The 16,245-nt window shown below is 32.6% G+C and overlaps 2 protein-coding genes across 2 annotated transcripts; both read right to left on the bottom strand.

The window, feature by feature from the left end:
- Window positions 1–2,685: 2,685 nt before the first annotated feature.
- LOC107024329 (BTB/POZ domain-containing protein At2g04740) lies at window positions 2,686–7,669 on the bottom strand. The gene is made up of 5 exons (XM_015225288.2): window positions 7,001–7,669; window positions 4,169–4,928; window positions 3,820–3,856; window positions 3,571–3,704; window positions 2,686–3,159 (listed from the first exon to the last, which is right to left on the bottom strand). Exons 1-5 carry the CDS (start codon window positions 7,440–7,442, stop codon window positions 2,799–2,801), a joined length of 1,734 nt encoding a protein of 577 aa, XP_015080774.1. The 5' UTR covers window positions 7,443–7,669; the 3' UTR covers window positions 2,686–2,798.
- Window positions 7,670–9,885: 2,216 nt separating this feature from the next.
- Window positions 9,886–14,920, bottom strand: LOC107024187 (growth hormone-regulated TBC protein 1-like). The gene is made up of 7 exons (XM_015225101.2): window positions 13,983–14,920; window positions 12,708–12,824; window positions 11,833–12,011; window positions 11,641–11,734; window positions 10,647–10,724; window positions 10,438–10,539; window positions 9,886–10,259 (listed from the first exon to the last, which is right to left on the bottom strand). Exons 1-7 carry the CDS (start codon window positions 14,457–14,459, stop codon window positions 10,122–10,124), a joined length of 1,185 nt encoding a protein of 394 aa, XP_015080587.1. The 5' UTR covers window positions 14,460–14,920; the 3' UTR covers window positions 9,886–10,121.
- Between the last annotated feature and the right edge of the window lie 1,325 nt (window positions 14,921–16,245).

The following is a 16,245-nucleotide window of genomic DNA, read 5'->3' as shown; positions in this document are numbered from 1 at the left end:
TATATAAGCGGGAAGCTCCAAAGTAAAATGTTGAATTACCATTTTGCCCTTATACTAAATTCAAATGTTATTAAATATTTAATTAATTAAACAGTAAATAGTAGAATTTCTATGATGTTTTAGTTGGTGTACATGTGAGTAAATTAAATAGAAAACAATAAAAATAAAATTTATCCCTTTAAATAGATATATGTATAGGTTTATCTTCTAAATTAATTTGTGTTCTTAATTAATATTTGTCTCTAATATTTGTAACACTTGACCTTTCAACTTTGTCAGTGAATCTTCATATTCCAAAGGTATATTTTTCCTATAAATACAAATCTTTTAACATTATTTTCATAAAAAGATTTATATGTGATACAATTTTTGTGTGTGGAAGATTAGAGAAGGTTTAATCAAGTGAAGAAAAAGGCAAGAGGATTTGTGTCAAGAATACAAGGCGTAATGTGATTATAGGGATAAATAACACTTTAATTACTAGAATATCGAAGCTTGATGTATTTGTTTTTTTTACTTATTTGTCGAGATCAGAATTATGATAAGACCCCTCCATTTATGTAGTTGAATATCACTTCCATTAACTTGTCTTCCAAAGATTTTAACTTTTTTTATGGTCAAAAGTTGAATGTTTATTACTTTAACTTTGTTTCGATTTGCATTATCAACAAAAAATAGGAAAAAGATTGTCTTAGAATTTTTCTATTTTTCGCCTGTAGCCTTATGCTAAACTAACTCCTATATATGATACTTTTTCTTTGTATTTGTAATTTTGTTTTAAGAATATATTTGATTGAAGGGTGTATTTTTTTGCTTTAGAAAATAAGACAAATCATATATTATTATAAGTGGGAAGCTCCCAACTTAAAAGTTGAATTACTATTTTGCCCTTATTTTATCTCTAAACTAAATAAATATTAATATATAATTAATTTAATATTAGATAATATTTTTTTATTTAAATTCATGCCTCTAGACACATTAGTTCAAATTCTTTTGGGAAATAGTTATAATGAAGAGGAAAGACCAAAAGTTGTATTTTCCTTAATAAATGTGTATATCAATTCTTCTTTATCAAAAATCAATTTAATTTTGGCTTGGGACTGTATCAGTGATTATTTCTTATCACATTTTGTTGTTAATAGAGAAAAGATATACAAGAAGTAGTATAGACACTAAAGGTAATTTCATTCATATTGAATCTTTATGTTTTTTCTTTTTTATTATTTTATTTATTTAATCTTGATTTTGTTTATTGTATTTTAATATATTTTCTTTAAGTTTTTGATCTTGTTTTCATCAAATTGTGCGCTGTAATACAATTTGTTAATTTTGTGTGATATTTTTAGTGTTATTTGCTTTTGATTCTTCTTTCTTAATATTAGATTTTGATGATTTCTTGAATATCAACTTTTTTATTGGTTTTATGGTATTTGATATGCTTAGCCTCATTATGGTTTCATTTTTTCTAAAAAATCTACTTTATGCCTCATTTATATATTTTATACTTGTATCATTTAAAAAAATGAAATATTAATTAATAGGGTACACGTGCGTTGCACGTGAGCAAAGACTAGTACAATCATAAAACTAGTGTACAAGGCATGTAAAACAATTAATGCCTACAAAATATTCTAATTTTAAATTATTAATAATTACATTTTTGCATCTTAAATTTTAAATATTTGTAAAGAATCATTCTTACATGTGCTTGTGGATAAAATCTATAGTTTTTAGACAATTTGCATCAAAATTATCATGAGATTCAAATTCCAAAGTCAAAAAAATGATACACCAAAATGCTTAAGAAGTTAGAAGATCTTTTATCCTTTGATCAAATATTGCTCCTATTAATTTTTTAACCAAAAAATGTAAAATATATTTTAACAATCTTTTTATTGTAAGAATACTATATTGTCATTTTGGCTCTCTTTTACATTAAAATTTGATTTATTTAATTAAATATTAATATTTTATTTATATAATTACTTAATTTAAATACCAATCATTGCACTTTAAATCTTTAGTTATTTCCTTCTAATAAGTTTCTTATTTATAAATTTGAATTACTTAATTGCATTCTACTTAACGAGAAGGAGAATTTCAGCTTTTACTAATTAATGTCAAACATTTTATCTTCTTGAAACGTATATCCTGTATAACTATTAATTTAATTTCAACATTTTTACTCTATCTATGAGACAAGAGAGACATTTTAAGGAAGAATTTCAATATTTTTACTCTATTCTATGAGACAAAAAAACATTTTAAGGAAGTTAATTATAAGATAGTGTGCCTCCATGTTTGTTTTTGCAACAATATTTTGTCTTTTAAAATAAATATAAAATTTCTATATCAAAATTATAATAAAGGGAGGACTAAATGCAAAAAAATTCTTCAAGGTAGTTATACACTACAAACATTTTTTTAAAAATTAAATTGCGCATTGCCCTTTTATTAATAAGTTTATACACAAAATGTTTGTCATTTTACTTTTCATATTTATATTGTAACTCAAATATTATTTTTCAAAAAATTATGTGATTTTTTAATGATTTATATTCTTCGTTATGAATTAACGTGCAACGCACGTGTTCATATACTAGTAGAATCAAAAGACCAAGCCAGTAAGTTAAAATAATGTGAAGAAAAAGAAAAAAAGAACTGTTCTAACTGCCAAAAGTGTAACAAGAACTTCACATATAAGATCATTTTTATTTTCCTCTTGGGGATTAACTTTGCTACATGAACAAAATAGTACATTTATAAGATTCAAAAAATAAAAGAAATAACAAAACTCATATAAGTTCTTGTTCACTACTTGTATTACATTCAAGGCCATCAGTTCTTTCTTGTTCTGCAATTTGCATGAGCATCTCAAGGCGCTTGTCAAAAAGCAATGCACTCTCATCTCTCTCATCGAGTTCGGCAGCTTCAGCTTCGAGCCATTTCTCTCGCAGATCATCCAAAACGTTTCCTTCAGCTGTGCTGCTCATCTCAGCTCCTGGAGCACTTGGGGCAGTTGTACGAAGTGCAGAATCGCCAGATGGTGGTGGGAGGGTCAAAAGCATTGCCCTAAACTCTACGGTATCCGCAAATGTCTCAAAGTTACATGCCATTGCGTCTAGACAATACTCCCGAATCTTTATAGCACCATACCTAAAAGTATAAACCAAAGAACTTAGCTTTATTAAGCAAAAATACAATGGATAGACACCTTAATTATGCCCTTTTTTGCCATAAATTAACTCTTACGAGTTTGGGAGCAGTTACAATAATGTTGTTCATAGGTCTTGATGCATATTACATTTTAACTCTTGCTCTTCTAGATAGATAGTAAGAGATGTTCAATGACAGGACTATTCACACAAAGTCAAACTTACACACAGGAATTTTAGCTTTAAGTTTAAACATCCAAACAGACTGATTAGAAGATGGTGATAATCCATAACCAAAGAGATCAAAAGATTTCCTAGATCTTGGTATACACTAGCAAAGGAATGTGAATACAATTTAGGCATATTGGTATATAAAGAAGGAATATGACTAAAGAAGACAGATAGCACATACATGTCCGACAATACCAGCCAATGGCACAACTCAGCAGGAGAAACCATTTCCAAATGTGGCAGCAGTGCATCTGCTACGACACGTTTGAGGGGAAACAACAGGTACCTTGAAGCAGCATCAAACATTTCTTCAGCCTGGTAAAAGAGATTACATGCATCATAAATTAAACTATCTGAGCAATCAATGCAGAGGAGAAAGAGACAGCTAATTATGGCAACTATTCTATAACTAGAAATTCAAACAACATACTTGATCAGGGTCAATGTCCTTCAACCCATCAGTATACCTGTTTAACATAATATGATCTTGTTAGCAAGAGGTTGCAAGATGAAACAACTGAAATAAGCACAGCTGAAAGCCAAGTCACATGTCATTTGAGTCACACCAAGCGAGTTTGTTAAGAAGGGCTAACTGAGTCGTACTGGTGATCAATTAAATGTACAATCACATAAATGTTGTTGATGATGCAACAGACACATACTGAAATACAGCAGAGTAACTCCATCTATTAATTAGTTTTTTATATGGGAAGGGGGGGAGGTAAAAAAAGCAGCTTTTCAACGAAAAACAAAAAAGAAATGAGAAAAAGATGACTTACATATACTCTATCATCTTCTTAAAAGCTCCAACAGTCAAATCATGTTCCTCAATGCATGGAAGTGCATTATCAGGTAAACAATCTCTCCCTTCCAGAAAATCCTTCATGCGTGACAACCTCGCTTTAAAGTATTCAGACCTTGATGCTAAGATCACTTGATGGCAACGAAAGATCTTCTTATCAACTCTAACACAAACATCTGCAAGATCATCTTCAAACTCACTGATCTGCATTGAACTGACAAGACATATAAGACCATCTACATTGTGATTCAAGTTCTGTTCGCTGTTGGAATTAACAAGAGCAATTTGAAGAATTTTATGCAAAGCATTTGGAAGACGGTCTTCTTCTGGGAGAGAGATTCCCTGCAAGATGAACCGTTTTTGGGAGTTATCTACGTCCCTTAGTGCTTTGTACTCCGCATATTTTTGATGAATCAACTCTTTCTCAAGGACTTTTTGTAGTGACAGGCATTTGCAAACTTTGCAAATTCTAACAAGATCTTCCATGTCATCTACTGCTATATCAAGCCTGTCGGAATAAAAGAAGTGGATGAGGCTATAAAGAGCATGATAAGACAGCTTTTCCTTAGAGAATCGTACTTCCTTTCTATCCTTCCACTCAGTCTGAAATTTCTGTTCGAAGAAAGGTGACCGTGCAGTCAAGATTACTCTGTGAGCTTCAATAGGCCTACCCTGCACGTAGAATACAACATCCGGAGGAAAGTCGCTGGGGCTGGATCCTCCATTTTCTGAATTACCTATTAATTATCCCAGACCACCATGTCATTTTTGAGTGCATGAAGACAATCTGGACAAAGAATCAGAAAGTGTGATATATGCATACAGCTAAAGAACCAAAGTACTAGTACAGCCACAGTTTCCAAATCTAAAGGAGTACAGAATATCCAGTGAATCCAAGAAAAAAACTACTGACTCATGTAAAAAAACAGTAAGCAATAATGATGGAATCAGATTAAAACACCATTTTAAAAAATCATGACTTCACTATCACTGAAAGTTTTATCAAGTACAGTCTATCCAGCAATATATTCATACAACAGCTTCAGCAGGCCTATAGTGAGAGCGGAAGTCATTCACAAAAGGCTGACTGATCGATCAGGTTCTGTGTTTAAAGATTCAACACCGGAATGGAACAGTAATAAAGTGGAAAACTAAAGCACAGATCCCATCAACAAATGAGGAGATTTAAGTTTGTTACACTATTCATGGCGCAATAGCTAGTCAAGTAGTCATACTAAAAGACTCTGTATTCACTTTTGTCTTCTAGTTACTTTTGGAAGTCTAGGTACTTCATGTACTAAGATTCCTGAGCAGAAAGGATCCCAAATTCGATGCCAAATTCCTGTAAATTGTGGTTTCTCAGCATTGTAAGTAGACTTTAAGTACTCCCTCCAACCTCCATTCCAATTTTATGTGATGGTGTTTGACTGGGCACGGGGCTTAAGAAAGAATTTTTTGAAACTTGTGGTATAAAACAGGCCATACATTTGTGTGAATTTAAATTCTCTCATTCCAGGTAAAACTGAAAGTTTAAGTTAAACTATTTCTAAATGATAAAGTATGGCATTCTTTTCGGGAAAAATACTAAAAGAGAAATTATGAAGCATAAATTAGACATTGGGAGTAATAAGTAGCTTTCTACACTGAGAATTTCTTATAAGTGGGTGAAGGAAAAAATTGGGACAGTTCATTCTCCATCATTTGACTGCTCAAGACTAGTTGAGTACGCTCACATTACAAGGTAAATTGCAGCTTGATTGGGATGCGGTATCAAATGAGAATTAAATAAGCAATACCAACCATATGGATTCTTGTAGCATCACATTATTTGGCAACTGACAAGCATAACAGAAGCTATGAAGGTCAAGGAGCTATGTAGAGTGAACACTATCGGCATGTCATGCTAATTTGATGGGTTTGCAGAATGAACTGCCTTTAGATTATAGGGTTCAAAAAGTCTGTATGAACATCTTTGCTTTGGTGCTATTTTTAGATGATTATTTTGATGTCCCGCTTTTTAATCATCACCTCTCTCTTTCAGCTGTAACTTTTTTCCCTTTTTCTATAATCCCAACTCATTGATGAACTTATGAGCCAAAGTCTGCTTCTATCATGTATTGAACTGGATATTTTTCTAAAAGAAATAAGCAGCTGGTGCTAAGACAACTCAATAGAGAATTTTAAATGCCAAGATATTTTATATTCACATTGAGAACTCCAATGCTTTTAATACTACCACGCACTCCTTAAGAAGAAAGATTCAATTTCTTAATAAGTCTAACAAAAGAATCTTGCTCCTAGGACCAATCAGGTAATTTCCATATAAGAAGGGCTTGAAGTTGGAAAATAGGATTGTTTGGAAATTAAGGGCTCGTTTGGCACGAGGGATAGGGGATAACTATTCCAGGATTAATTTTAAGGATGACTTTATGGAATGTTTGGTTGGCATAAAATTGCGGAATAACTTATCTCAGGATTAGTTATCCTGAGATTGTAGTGTTAGTTTTATCCCACATTGAAGATGGGATAACTAACCCCGGGATAGCTTGTATCCCAACTAAATGAGTCCTAAGTCCTACACAGGGTGCTAAAGTTCTTCACCTAGATGCCATGGTTCTCAATAATCCACACTCCAATCTCAAAGTCAGACCATTCTCCCTTCCTCCAGTACCTATAGTATATCTATGCATCTTCTACTTCTTGTATACGGAAAAAAACTAAAATACATCATCCCAAATATTCAGTATTGAGGCATATCAGTTATAATCAAAGACAAATTTTTCCAAGCTCAATATGCATATTCACATACCTGATATGGGCACTTGACCTTCAGATTGTTCGAAGAATTTCTTATTAGCCCAACAAGCCAAGAAAGTATCTCTTAAAGCACCTTGCAAAGGTCCAAGCGGAGGAGGCCGAGCTTCAAAGGCCTTCAACAGTTTCCTCACCTTAAGATTAAGCGCAGCATAATGGCAACGGTCACCATCAAAAGTATGTTCAGAACATATAGCACCACTCTCCAGTAACATTCGGGCAGCATCAAGATGACCGGCAAGACAAGCATAATAAAGGGCGACTGAATCCCATTGGTCCCTAGCATTTACGTTAACACCACACTCCAAAAGGTATTTGAGACGGTCGACATCTCCGGCCCTTGAAGCTTCGAAAACGTCGCCGTATGGGACTTTCTTTAAGGGTAAACATGACTTGAAATCGTCAGCATCTAAGAAAATGTCATCCAGGTCAGACATAGGAATTGAACTGAAGTGTGCAAAGAGAAGTTTGTTTGGTTTGTGTGATGGAGTTTTTTGGTGAATTGGGTATTTGAATTCTTCTGAATCTTGAAGAAATTCGTTAGCTCCAAAGATTGAGGAGTGCAGAAAAATGGAAGCTAGAGAAATGAACAAGTTTCAGTTGCAGAGCTAAAGGATTGACAAGAAAAAAAAAGTGGCAAAATCGAGAGACATCACCCTTTGCCTTTTTTGGGCCGGGCTTAGGTTTTACGGGCTACGTTCATTTTTACTCGTCTATTATTTCAAAACTATTTTTTTTTTAGAGAAAATTGTATATAATAGCAAACTAATAATCTAAAATAAATAAAGTAGCTAGAATTTGATTTAATTGTGCTCCATAACAAACGTTTGTAAAAAATTGTCAGGGGCCTCTCTCCCAAATATCTCGCTCGCCACTCTCCTCCAATCTCTCGCTCGCTCCCTCACTTTTTATACAAACACAAGTGTATAAAAATTGTTTCTAATTGTATAAAGCATAGAAAATTGTATAAATACATATATTTTTGTTCCCCTCTTTCAGATCTCACTCGCCACTCTCCTAAAATCTCGCTCGCCACCCTCGCGTTTCTCACTTATACAAACAAAAGCGAAATGTTTAAATTGCATTTCTGTTTGTATAAAGCGTGAGAAAATTGTATAAACACATGCAAGTACATATATTTTCGTCTTATACACTTATAATTATACAATAAAAATACTCCCTCCCCAGTTTCTTTTGCCTTTCTATCTTTCTCGTTTTATACAATTTTCAAATTGTATCTAATTTCTCTCTTTCTCGTTTTATACAATTCGATTCAATTGTATATTCCTTGTCAAGTCTCTTTTGTCTTTCTCTCTTTCTCATTTTATACAAATTCAAATTGTATATAATCGTTCTATACACTTATTATAATACAATTCGTTTTTATACAGTTCTCTGCCCAAGTGTCTTTCTCTTTCTTGTTTTATACACTTCGTTTTATACAATTTGTTTCAACTGTATATGTATAGCGAATTATACAGTTTCTATGTTTGCTATGGAGCGCAATTATGCAAACTTTGCTATAGCATACAAATATGAATTTTTTATTTGCTATATGTGAAAGTTGCCCTTTTTTTATGGGAAACTTTCACATATAGCCACTTAAAAATAATTAAATATTCTTCATAACTATAGTTTGATAATTACAATTTATAGCTACATGTTGTATGGAGGCGGGAGGAGAGAGGAGAAAAGAATGGAGAAAGGTGAATTGTATATGTATACTGGTTAGATAATTGTATATTCTACATATGTATTTGTATATATGGCAAGAGAGATTTGGAGAAGGAGGAGAGAGGAGAGAGGCGAGAGAGAATGGGAGAGGTGAGCGAGATCGATAGAGGGAGGAGAGAGGCGAGTGAGAGAGGACAGAGAGTGGGAGAGAGGTGAATTGTATATGTATATAATTTATATAGTTGTATATTATACATATGCTTTTGTATACATGGCAAGCGAGATTGGGAGAGTGGAGGAGAGAGGCTAGCGAGATTGAGATAGGGAGGAGAGAGGCGAGCGAGAGAAGGCAGAGAGTGGGGGAGAGGTGAATTGTATATGTATATAATTTATATAGTTGTATATTATACATATGCTTTTGTATATATGGCAAGCGAGATTGGGAGAGGGCGGAGAGAGGCTAGCGAGATTGAGAGAGGGAGGAGAGAGGAGAGCGAGAGAGGGCAGAGAGTGGAAGAGAGGTGAATTGTATATGTATATAAGTTAAATAATTGTATATTATACATACGTATTTGTGTATCCTTGCTAATTAGACATATACAAACGTGACTAATTATACAAATTCGAAGTCAGCCCACGTAATTAATGTATAGTGTTAGTCGCGAGTGATAATTATAACAAACTATAGCTATAATGAATAATTAAATAGTATAAATTTGCTTAGCCGCGAAATTTTCTCATTTTTTATATAATGAATGTTATGTTTTCTCTATTTAACTCTCATAATTAATCATTTAGTTCTATATCGTTTCTCGATGGACCGAGGGAATATTAAGAGAAAAGTTTTATAAGTCATTTCTCGAGACTTAATTTCTATTTTTTGTGAAATTCAAATTAAACAAGGAATAGCGAACGGGGAGTATTAAGAGAGTTCCATAAATTGCAGTAGTAGCATCCATTGTTGTAGGAAGAAAAAAAAGAAGCTGAGATTTTATAATATTTCAAAGGAAAAACGACTTTCTTTTAGCCTCTAAAAAATGACTTTGCTTTTTCTTGAAAGAACTTTTTATTTAATAAAAACGTGACTGAACATCTTAACCATCGGGCCAAACAAGCTATAGCCACTTAATAAGACTGGGTTTTCCATACCTGCATGGTCTTTCCTTTTACTATAAATTTGGCTCAACAAAATGAGAATTTGCAGGATTTTGATAACAGGAGGAAGGATAAAGAATAAAAGATAACTAAATTACAGCAATATTTTCAGATTAAATTTACACTTCTGTAACACCTACAACTTAATAAACAAGCATACTCCTCTCCAAGCCGCGGTTTTTGCTCATTGTTTTTTGAGCAAATCGTTGATCTCCTAGCAAGGGCAGCACGCCCTGACACGGATGCATTATACATATGCTACAATTACTAGGTTTCCTCGTAAAAAACTACAGTTTTTCATCTGGAAATACAGAATTTAACCGTCTTGATCTCTGGTCGAGCTCTGCCATTACAGCTGGTTCCTGCTTTTTCCTCTGTTTTGATATAGTAGTCGTTGTCATAGAGCCAACTTTATCAAATGCAACCTGAATGAATGAATATTAAAGATATGATTCACTGTAGAGTTCATAACACAGCAGCATGTTATCCTAAAGATTAAGTTTCTTAATTCAGAATAAGAAGTCATTTATGCAACATGCGGGTCAAATGAGTTAGATAGATCATGAGCATAAGAGAAAATAGAGTCTAGTAAAAGTGTATTACCGTTAACAACTCGTCAGGATCAAAAAGGTGATGAGTGCTTCTCTGTATGATACTAATGACATCCCCAACATGATGTGCTACCAGCAACTTCTCTTCGTTCATCTACAGTTATTTAAAAATTGCAGAACTTGCTTAAAATTTGAAATTAACTTCTACTGAGTCAATAGTAGAAACACATACATGAAAAAGAAATTAGAAGGAATATGTACCTTAAAAATTGCCAATGCAACATGAAATAGAACCTTAGCACCTTCATAGAAGAGGACATCCCATACTCGCAAGGTTGTCTGAAATGAATTAGCATACACAAATTTAGAGGGTGTTTGGCTAAGCTTATAAGCTAGTCAAACTAGTTTATAAGCACTTTTTAGCTTATTTACGCATTTGGTAAATACTCAAAGCGCTTAGAAGTTAAAATCAGTGAAAAGCCATAAGTTGGTGACCCCTAACTTAGGGCCCGTTTGGATGGGCTTAATAAAAGCAGCTTTAAAAAAGTACTTTTGAAAGTGCTGAAACTTATTTTTAAAATAAGCAGTTATGCGTTTGGATAAAAGTGCTGAAGTTGCTATGCCAAACGTGAAAAGGGAAAAATGGAAGAAAGAGATGTCAGGGTTATGTGGGTAATTTGGAGATTGTATAAAAATATTAAGGGCAAAAAGATAAAAATGTGGTCAACTTAAAACAGCTTATAAGCTAAAAAAAAAAAGCACCCCTACCCCAGCTTTTAACTTTTGGCTTAAAATAATTTTTTTTTAACTTAAAATAAGTTATTTTGAGTATTGCCAAACAGCTAAATAAGTCAAAAACCAGCTTTTAAGTCAGTTTGACCAGCTTTTAAGCTGAGCCAAACAGGCTCTTATGGCTTTTCAGCTTATAAGCACTTTTAGTTTGAGCTTTACTATCTTATCCTTAATATATTTTGAAGTCTCAAAGTATCTTTTTCAAACACATCAACAGCTTATTATCGATTTCCACACTTTACAAATATGTAACTGCTTATTTATAAATCAATTTAGCACTTGAAACTGTTTTTCAGCACTAGAAACTTATCAGCTATTTACAATTTACAATCAGCTAATCCAACTGTCTCTTACTAATCAGTAACCGATTCTTAGCAGGTGGTTTCCACTTTCCACATGGGTTTGGATGATCTATTTTAAAGCATTTTAGAGTTTCAAACTCAAAGCAAGAGAGAATTCTCACCTCAGAAGGCAAACTTTTGGAGAAAAGGCAGAGAAACCACTCAGTGCAAACAAGAGAAACATCAAATTCTAGAGAATCCAAATGAGCTGCTAACCTGCATTTTCCTCATCAATTTCAGAAAACAATCGATATCCATGTGAATCCAAAAAATCAGTGGAAAAAAATAGTTACACAAAGCAAAAGAGCAAGTACCTTGGACATTTTTTGGTTAATAGGTCCTTGAACACTCTTTGCTCAACATGGCATCCAGACAAGTTATTAGTATAACAATCATTAACCAAGACATTCTCTAAAAGGACAGCAAGCATCCAGAAAGCATCTTCTTCAGTTTTTAGCACGAGCAACAATAATGCTGCAACATAGTTTAATCCCTGCAAAACAATCAGCTCAGCCAAATTAGTGATGTAACAACTACTATTGAAGAAAAAACGAAACCTCTTGTTCTACTGTTTCCTATGTCTTTGTCTCTAAGTGGGCACATTTAAGGCCTTTTTATGCCTTCACATATTTTGACATGTAAGAAAATGTTTAATTAATTTGGTTGAGCACCTGGTTCTAATAGGCTAAATGTATTAGTCTTTGAATATTTGTTCCCCGAGGCGTGCTATGTATCACTTCACATTTAAACAGCATTGTCATATGAAATGGGAAAAGCAATATCTCTTTGACTTTAAAACTGTCTAGGATAGGTGCAAACTTGCAGGAGGTAGGAATTAGATTGACTAGTTTAGAGCTAAGCAACTGCGCTATATTGATAACGCAACTTAAATTTCATCCTTATCCGAATTGCTCATCCTCAAGTTTCACTTCCATAGTAGCCTTCGTTTATTATCCTTCTTACTCCTTTTCAACTCTAAACAAGGACACAGCTTGCAATTGCAAGATAACATGAGAGAATCGATTGATATCCCTTAAGAAATGCATAATCTAGCTAAATAATGGATAAGTTGATGTAACAAAGCACAACTAAATTTCTGAACTATGAAGCTTGGCAGCATGGGCTTCTGTAAATGAAAGAGAGCAGATCATAAAAGATTCTATCTTTGTGAAATACAAGAAGAATATACCTGGCAATAGCCAACATCAGAATCTCGGAAAGAATAGGCGACGAGCACTCGCCTCAGAGCAGCATGACCCTCAGAAGTGTCCAACCAGGGATGACCAGGAAAGGTTCGTGGAAGGTCCTGCGAGTAAAAAACACATACAGATCACAAATTTGGCAATACCAAATCTTAAATAAAATGTATCTTAAATTATACATTTCACTTCAAGCTTGTTAACAAGTTACTTAATATAATCTTGATTCTTGTCTTCCATCTCAAGATATACATTCCTCATATAACTAGAAGAGTTTTTTTCAGCTTTATTTTACATAAAATTAAACATCATGAAGACCCTCTTTCATCTGCAAACTGGTGCTCTACCATGAATCACTAGAGAGATTCATCTCTTTAAATGCAATGGGCGGTATGGATTCCAGTATGTGTGCACTTTTAACTTCATCAATCTGCATTCAATCCCTAACCAATAGGAAATATCTATTCAAGTTTGAGCCTAGTAGAAAAGAAATAGCAAATGGGACATGCTCTTCGACTTATAAAGGATCATTTGCCAGCCAACCTTCAACACTACAACAAAGGAAAGCACTCAACCCTTGAAATCTGTAATACAAGTCATCTCCTAAAACAGTTACCAACACATCAAGTATGTGCACAAGTCATCTCCTAAAACGGTTATCAACACATTAAGTATATGCACAAGTCATTTTGATGAAATATTTGGAAGAGGGGAAGTTGCAGACGTATAACATCCAACAATAATATTCACCCAAAAAAATGCATCCTAAATTACTCTTAATTATACTTCACAACCTAAAATTTCACTCTATAACTAGATGAAAATGTTTGCATTTGGAGCACATATTAACTCAAAAACTGCTCTCAAATGCACCCAAAAGGTTATCAACACATCAAGTCTCAACATATAACAGCAATCAGCTAAACAAAAACACCCTTCATCACTCAAAAGGTCATACCAAATAGCATAACACCAAATTCAGAGAAATAAACCAAATCTATTCTCTAAAAGGGGTCATTTGCTACGCAGAATAAGGTGGGATGTCCCAGGATTAAGGTTTAGATAAAATTTACACTATCTTGGGGTTAACGGTATAAATATAATCCCGGGCTTAATCCTGGAATCCGATTTCATCAGATCAAACTTGAGCTGGGATAAATTAGTCCAAGTATTATAATCTCAGCATTATAACCCCAGGATAATTTAATCTGCAAACCAAATATCAAACAAGGGATCAAGGTAATGTTTTGAGAAAAAAAACTCACATGATCAATCTGTTTGGTTGCAGGTGTGACCTTATCCTCAACAGCCATGGTCATATCTTGGTAATAACTTTCGGGGACGGTTGATTTCTTCTTAGCTGCACCTGATAGTGAAAACCACACCTTAGGCCTCAACACAGGTGGGATTCCTTTCCTAATTAGTTTCTTGAGAGTAATTGCATTCACCAAAGTAGAGAGTTTAAGGGATGTTTTAAGGGTTGATGTAACTTGTGTTTGCAAATACCAATTTACACCTTTGCTAGCTTCTAATGCCCACCACACCTTACCCTGTTCCCTAACCTTCTCCCTAACCTCATTCAACACATTTACATCATCAACATTGCCTTCCACTGTAAACCCATATAGATCTTGGAATTTCACAGTAATATTTGCCCTTCTGGAATGAATACTTGGCCTCAAAATCTGAATTTGAGATTGGTATTCAAAGGCCAAATCTTTTCTATTTTGGGTTCCATACATTTTCCTCTTATTTTTTCTTTTTGTAAGAGTTTCAAAGATTAATCAAAAGGGTGTCTGAAAACACAAATTGTCAACTTTCCAGACAAAATGAGAAAATCCAGGGCCTTAATAGAAATGGGTATTTGAGCTTTTTATAAAAAATCCCATTTCTGGGGCATCAGATTCTTCAAAATACAAACTGATTTGTACATAAAAGGGGGAAAAATCAGATCTTTTTTAAGTTGTTCCCCCACAAAAAGACAATGGAGAAAATTGAAAATGGAAACAGCAAATGCTACAAAGGAAGGCAAAATCCTGAACAACAGAAAAAGAGGAAGAAAGAAGATGAAGAAGACAAATAAGGAACGTTGGATAATGGAAAAAGGGAGGATTCAAATGCAAAGAAAAGACACCATTTTGTATATAATCAATATTTGAGTGAATCAAAGCTTTTTCAAATTAAAAGATTTGGTGGCCTCAAAGTTCAGAGAGGGACAAGAAAAAAACTATTTATATTCTCCGTTTCAATTTATCCGTCTTAATTTTATTTCTATTTTCATCCTAACGAAAAAAAACTTTTAAAATTTTTTTTTATTTTTAAAATTTTATGTCAAACTAAACTAATTAAAAAAATTGAAATAAAGGAAATATACTCCTACAGGCTACAGGAATTTTTAATAATCATTACATTAAATTATTTATAAATTTCAAGACATAATTAATATTAATAATAATTATTTTTAAAATTACAAACTCTTTAGTAGAATAAATACTTAATGAAAAAAATTACATTTTAAAATACAAACAAAAATAAAAGTTTAAAATTTTTCCTAATTATTACTCTCTTTATTTTATATTAAGTGAATTTTCGGGGGAGTTTTCCATTGTTCAAGATGGATATTTAAATTTTTTTCTATATTTACCCTTTTTTTTAACGAGGTTTGATATTTTTGCTAAGAGATAAATTGCACTATATATAAAGTTATATCTATGATTTCATAAACAATAATAATAATATAATTCAAATTATGTCCTTAATTATTTTTCTTAATAAGTGTACATTATTTTACAGATTCAATTAATATAGAATATAAAAAAACAAGCTATTTTCTTAAGAGGAGTAAAAAAACACAAAAGTAGAAATTTTGATTTATTGTGACGTTATGTTGAGAAGGTTTGTGGGGTGCCATAATGTTTTTTAAATGATTAATTTATGGAGATAAGTGTTGTTGTTTGCTTGAAGCCCACTTATACAAAGGCAACATATTAAATTCACTACTACCAATTTTTGCTTCATTTTCAGTGCACCAAAACATTATTAAAATATGAACCTATAAAATATTTATAAAATAATTTCATTCATGTTCCAACCAACAAAAATAAACAAAATAATGTGACATAACTCCGTATTTACTGGTTCAACAAACGTGATCACCTATTACATATGGAAATTAAATAGACTTTAATTTATTTGACTATTTCACCCATATTTCATTGATTCCACAAGGTAGAAAGCATAAGAAAATGTGAATTATCGCAAAATTATCAGTTACACGTTTAAATTATATAAGTTTTTAAATTTGTCAAGATTGAATTGTTTAACCTTTTGTGTTTATTAAGATGATGTTATTACATTAGCAAGTGTATTTTTCACACATTTATATCTATAAAGTTACATTACTCATTTTGATATATAATTATTCTCAATAGTTTTTTCATAAATTTTCTTCATTTATGAAGTTGACATACTTGTAAAATTGGCATTTTACATATATTTCCTTTATTTGTTATGTGTATAAAACTCACA

The sequence above is a fragment of the Solanum pennellii genome, chromosome 7, assembly GCF_001406875.1.
Source record: "Solanum pennellii chromosome 7, SPENNV200".
Taxonomy (NCBI): domain Eukaryota; kingdom Viridiplantae; phylum Streptophyta; class Magnoliopsida; order Solanales; family Solanaceae; genus Solanum; species Solanum pennellii.
The sequence above is the reverse complement of the archived record's forward strand: the minus strand, read 5'-3'. Positions and strand labels throughout refer to the sequence as shown.

What these genes read in the sequence shown, in the direction of transcription:
- LOC107024187 (XM_015225101.2), bottom strand. Translation starts at nt 14,459, where the DNA reads ATGTATGGAACCCAAAATAGAAAAGATTTGGCCTTTGAATACCAATCT. An exon ending in CAACCAAACAGATTGATCAT is followed by an intron (nt 12,825 to 13,982) that starts GTGAGTTTTTTT and finishes TTTTACTCGCAG; the next exon opens with GACCTTCCACGAACCTTTCC. An exon ending in TTGCATTGGCAATTTTTAAG is followed by an intron (nt 10,540 to 10,646) that starts GTACATATTCCT and finishes AAATAACTGTAG; the next exon opens with ATGAACGAAGAGAAGTTGCT.
- LOC107024329 (XM_015225288.2), bottom strand. Translation starts at nt 7,442, where the DNA reads ATGTCTGACCTGGATGACATTTTCTTAGATGCTGACGATTTCAAGTCA. An exon ending in AAGAAGATGATAGAGTATAT is followed by an intron (nt 3,857 to 4,168) that starts GTAAGTCATCTT and finishes TATGTTAAACAG; the next exon opens with GTATACTGATGGGTTGAAGG. An exon ending in TGGCTGGTATTGTCGGACAT is followed by an intron (nt 3,160 to 3,570) that starts GTATGTGCTATC and finishes TTATACTTTTAG; the next exon opens with GTATGGTGCTATAAAGATTC.